The sequence below is a fragment of the Myotis brandtii genome, unplaced genomic scaffold, assembly GCF_000412655.1.
Source record: "Myotis brandtii unplaced genomic scaffold, ASM41265v1 scaffold4, whole genome shotgun sequence".
In the NCBI taxonomy this organism is placed as follows: Eukaryota; Metazoa; Chordata; class Mammalia; order Chiroptera; family Vespertilionidae; genus Myotis; species Myotis brandtii.
This window is the reverse complement of record NW_005365371.1, coordinates 4520606-4526605: the sequence shown is the minus strand read 5'-3', so window position 1 is coordinate 4526605 and position 6000 is coordinate 4520606. Positions and strand designations below refer to the sequence as shown.

At 32.7% G+C, this 6000-nt stretch overlaps 1 protein-coding gene across 19 annotated transcripts in view; it reads left to right on the top strand.

Annotated features, from left to right (window-relative positions):
- Positions 1–6000, top strand: part of DLG1 (discs, large homolog 1 (Drosophila)) — a 294073-nt gene that overhangs the window by 216122 nt on the left and 71951 nt on the right. For all 19 annotated transcript variants that reach the window (XM_014545303.1, XM_014545309.1, XM_005873176.2 and 16 more), the window contains one exon: positions 5093–5195. In XM_014545303.1, the coding sequence (XP_014400789.1) occupies positions 5093–5195 (103 nt within the window). The remainder of the gene's footprint in view (positions 1–5092; positions 5196–6000) is intronic.

Genomic DNA, 6000 nt, shown 5'->3' with positions numbered 1-6000 from the left:
CCCCTTCCTCCCTCCTCCCCTTTCCACTCCCTCACGTGCGCTTTCTCTCCCTTCCAGTCTCTCTGAAAAAGCAATGAGAAAAATATCCTCAGGTGAGGATTATAAAAAAAAAATAAGTAAAAATAAGGGCTAAAAACTTTTCCTTTTATTTTATTTTTTTAATTTTTACATATCTGAGAAGCTTGGTAAGTTCCAGTTAGAATAAACTTAAAGAAATCCACACCATAGACCCATCAAAATCAGACTGTCAGAAAACAAAAGAAAGAATCTTAAAAGCAGAAAGGGAGAAATGATGCCCATACAAGGAAGCCTCAATAAGATGAACAAGTGATTTCTTGTCAAAAACAATGAAAATAATGGCCAAAGCCCACAAGCAATGGGATGACATATTCAACGTTTTTAAAGGTAAAGACTGTTTATCAAGAATTCTATATCCAGCCAAACTATCCTTCAGAAACGAAGAACAAATAAGATATTCCAAGATAAACAAAAGCTGAGGAAGTTAATCTCTAGTAAACTTTCCCTACAAGAAATACTATGGAGAATTCCTTCGGACTAAAATAAAAGGACACTAGAGAGTAACCCAAATCCATGTGAAGAAATAAAGAACATCTTTAAAAGTTACTACATAAGTAAATATAAAACAGCATCAGTGAATGTTTTTTGACTTTTTTCTTCCATCTGATTAAAAGACAACTGGATAAAACAATTTTAAATCTGTGTTGATAGGCACACATTGTACAAAGGTTTCATATAAATATGATACTAATGTCACAAAGGGGTAGAGGGCACAGTTAGAGCAGTTTTTCTATACTATTGAAATTAAGTTAGTATTAATCCAAAGTAGATTATTTTATAAGATGTTATTTTAGAGAAAAATCACTAAGAAAATAACTCAAAATAGGCATAATTTTAAAATGACCAGGGAATTACTAGTAAAATGATACACTAGAAAACATCTATTTAACAAAAGGTAGTAATAAAGGAATAGAGGAACAAAAAAGACATAAGGCATAAAGCAAATAGCAAAATGGATGAGATATAAATCTTACTTTTTTAATTACACTGAATGTAAATGGATTAAACACAGAATATGCCCTGGCCGATGTGGCTCAGTGGTTGGAGCATTGGCCCACGAACTGAAGGGTTGCAAGTTCAATTCCTGGTCAGGGGCTCCTACCTCCGTTGCAAATTCAATCCCTGGATGTGGGAGAGGCAACCATTGATGTCTCTCTCATATTGATGTTTCTTTCTTGCTCTTTCTTTCTCTCACTTCCTCTGTCCCTCTCTCCTTCTCTCTTCCTTTTCACTCTCTAAAAATTAATGGGAAAAATATCCACATGTGAGGATTAAAACACAAGATATTGACAGGGTAGATTGAAAAACAAGATCCAACTGTAACTTTTCTACAAGGGACATATTCTAGATTTTTATTTTTTTTTTTAAATAAAAGCTATTTACTTTCAGCAGAAATTGAAAAGGTTGGAAAAGAGACCGTGCAAGCAGTAACCAAGAAACACCTAAAGTGGCTATCCTAATATCAGACAAAGTAAACTTTAACTCAAAAATTGTTACTAAAGGTAAAGGACATTTTATAATATGTGTTATATAGATTATATATGGTATATAGTTGTATGTGTTATATAATTGTTGGTAACTTTCTAGAAAGACATATAAACTGTTGAAACTAGCTCAAGGAGAAATATAAAATCTAAATAGACCTAAATAATTAAGGAGATTGAATTAATCAAAACTTTCCACAAAGGAAAAAACCCAGGATCAAATGGCCTCACTGCTGTAGTCTACCAAAAATTAACTCTTCCCCAAAAGGAGTAGACATGAAGATCACTTCCCAACTCATTCTACAAGGCCAGTGTTATTCTTATGTCAAACCAAACAAGGACAGCACAAGAAGAGAAAACTACAAACCAGAATCCTTTATGTATAAAGATATTAGAATCCTCAACAACATAGCAAAAGATCCAGCAGAATAAAAAAGAATTATACACTATCAAAATAAGGAATATGCATCATAATCAAGGGGACTTAAAAGAATGCATGGTTGGTTCAGCATACAAAATCCAACCAAAGAAGACACCATTTTGATAAAGGACATAAACCACATGAATATCTGTAGGCACCAAAAAAGCACTTGTTGAACACCAATACCTTTACATCAGAAAAAACACAAAACAAATTAGGAACAGAAGAGAACTTCTTTAACCTTATAACAAGTCTCAGAAAAACTGATAGCTTACATCATACGAAATGCTAAAATACTACTAGAGTTTCTAGATAGGGCAGGTAGGCAAGAAATAGAAATAAAAGGCTTCTGAATCAAAAGGGAAAACCATTTCTATTTGCAGATGCCATGATCTTGTATTTAGAAAATCATAGGAAATCCAACAACAAAAAACTATTAGAACTAATAAACAAATTTAGCCATTTGTAGGACAGAGAATCACTATACAAAATCCAGTTCTATTTCTGTATATCAGCATTGGCTAATCTGAAAGTGAAATTAAGAAAATGATTCTATTTATAGTAATATCTAAAGAGTATTTAAATTCTATTTAAAAAGAGTAAAATACTTGTGGAATATTCATTACAATGGGATATTATTCAGCCGTAATAAATAAAGAAGTATCGATACGTGGTACAAGGATGAATCATGAAAACATTTTTAAGTGAAAGAAGCCAAGCACAAGTGGTCATATATTATAGTACTCCATTTATTTAAAATGTACATAATAGACAAATCCATAGAGTCAGAAAGTAGATTAATGGTTGCAAGGAACTAAGAGGAGAGGGAAGGGAGAAATGACTGCTAATAGGTATTTCTTTTTTGAGTGATGAAAATGTTTTGGAATTAGATCATGGTGATAGTTGCACATTCTTATGAATATACTAAATACTACTAAATTTTACTCTTTAAAAGTATGAATTTTAGCCCAGTCAGAGTGGCTCAGTTGGTTGAGCTTTGTCCTGGGCACCAAAAGGTTGCCAGTTCAATTCCCATTCAGGGTACATACCTGGTTTGCAGGTTTGATGCCCAGTCGGGGAAAATATGGAAGACAACCAATTAACGTTTCTCACATCTCTCTCTCTCACTCCCTCACTCTCACTCCCTCCCTCCCTCCCACTTTCACTCCCTCCCTCCCTTCCTTCTTCCCTCCTTCCCTACTTTCCTCCCTCCCTTTCTTCCTCTCTCCCTCCCTCTTTCTTTGTTTCTGTTTCTCTGTCTCTAATTGCCCCCCCCTTCTCTTTCTCTCAGCATGTCCTCAGACGAGGATCCTATATAATAAAAGCTAATATGCAAATTGCCCCCTCGGGAGTTCTACCACTTGCTATGACATGTGCCCCAGCCGGCAGCCAGGAAAGGGAGGCCCCGGCCGGCAGCCAGAAGGCCCTGATTGGCCCTGATCACCGGCCAGGCCTAGGGACCCTACCCGTGCATGAATTTCATGCACCAGGCCTCTAGTTTAAAATGCAAGTATAAATTTTATGTAAATTATATCTCCTTTTTTAAGTGTTAGTATAGAAAAGGGACCCTGAGACTATTTACACAAATGTCTCAGTACAAGCATTTTTCTAAAGTATATTTGATGATCTTCCATTAAAATGTTCAGTTGATATTTAAGAAAGTCTTTAACTTGTTTTCTTATTAACAAACTATTCTTTTCTGAATCTATATAGATTGTCTTCAACTCTTTTCTATAGCAAAAGGATTTGATGCTCAGGAATATTTCAAAATTGTGATTTTTCTCTACAATAATCAGTGAAATTTTACCTTTCTTTATATTCCTTCCCTAATTTGTTCTCCTAGAAATTAGGAGGATTTTCTTTATGCTCAAAGTAGAACTATTTATATATTGTATTGAGTTTTGTATAGCCCTCAGCTAGAGTAAAATACTTGTGGAATATTCATTACAATGGGATATTATTCTCTAGTAAAATCACATTATATATTATGTGATTTATATATAATGTTTAGATTAAGGTGTTTGGACCTTGGTTTTCACTTGAGAAATATGTGTGTTCTATAGTTGCATTGTGATATCCTTTAAATATAATATAAAACACCTTACATGATTAAAGTGTTCTTTTGTGTAAATTTTATGATCCCTACAATTTCCAAAATTAGTATGTGATCATTAATAGGTTTTAGATTAGGTGCTGACCAAACAGGTTCTCATGTAAAAATTGTATGATGGTTTTTCTTTTTTTCCAAAAATGTTCAGTGACGGTCCTGACATTCTATTAGTTGCTGTTTTTTAGAGGGGAAAAACTACCTGAATATTTAAAGTTTGTTACATTCGAATGTAACGCTCCATGAATGTCCTGTTAAATTTTTCTTACAATGGAAAAAGTACAATCTCTTAAGATACCTTGAAGTATATATTAGGTATTGCCATCCTTTCAGAAATAAGTTGCTTCTTATTCTGGAATGGAATTGATCACCTCAGTAATTATTTCACCCAGAAGGACCCTTTATTCAAAAATGTCTCCTTACTCATTTAGTAACATTTACTCTATTTAAATGTAGTTAGTCCTTGAAATCTGAGTTACTTTAATTCTTTTAAATAATTGTTTTTCTATTAATTCAAAAAAAATGAAGCTTTAATTTGGGAAAGGAATGAAGAGAATTGGAACTGAGGTGAGAAATAAGAATGAAAATATGACAGGAGTTGAAAGGATGCTACAAAATTAATATCTCTCCCCCCCCCCCCATTGCTTGAATTACTAGTGAGATGAAATGTACGAAATGATGATACATATTGATTTTTCAGGTTGTCAAATTAAGGTACATTTCTCAAGTGATTGATAGACAACCTTCTAAAACACTTGGGGGGAAGTGTTTTGGTTTTCCTCATTTGAACTTAAAGTATTTTCAGTGAGTAAAATTGCTTTGATTGAAAATAATATTTTGTTTCACTGTGCGATAAATTTTAGTAAATCAGAACAAGAATATATTTTAGTTATAAAATAATTGCATATAAATTTATCTATGCCTCTTTAAAGAATAGGCTATTGTGATTTCTAAAGAATGTGATCATTTTCTTTCAAATTTAAAATTTGGTTTGATTAACAGGTAAACAGTGTTGACCTCAGAACTGCCAGCCATGAGCAGGCAGCAGCTGCTTTGAAAAATGCTGGCCAAGCTGTCACAATTGTTGCACAATATCGACCTGAAGGTAAAATTCTTGCTATCTATGATTATGTTACTTCAGTTTTTAGAATTCTTCCTCTTAATAATATTTTACTTTCCAAGCTTAAATTCCTTTTTTTATGTTTTGGTCTGATTTATTAATCTGGTATATGTAGTCTGAATATATAATTCACTATCCAAGTCAAAGTGTTTTTAATAGTATGTAGGAATTTCTATTTGCCAACTCATTTGAGTATTCTACCATTATTTGGAGTAATTTTCATGTGTTTACTTTTAAATATCTGTCCTCTAACCAGACACATATCTTTTAGTGAATAACTCAGTGATCCAAAAGGATAATAAAAACCATAATCAAAGATAGTGATATTGCCAAAGAAAATTAGGTCACCCCAGTTATTTCTAACTTTTGAATAAGATTATATTTATTGATACCAATGTTTAAGATCTTTTTCTAATAGCCTCTATTGCTATTTAAAATAAAAAGAAATACTACAAGTTTGGGATGTAATGTGTTTCTAGGTAGTGAAGTCTCATGGATATGACTTAACTAAGTTCCTAGGGGAAGAAGATGGTAATAGAAAATTTGAGTTCATGCCATATTAAACATATAATGTTTAATAAAATCTCAATGGGATTTAAAAAACTTAAACACCCAAAAGAATACATATCATCCTGGTTAATGTCCATAAATAGCAAAGTGAAGAAGGAAAGAATGATGTGACTAAAGGAGCCAAGTGAAACATTCTCTAATTTAGCAATCATAAATTATATTTATGATTCTTTTCTTGGAGTGGAATATATTTTTGTAACAACATCTAATGTGTTTTTTA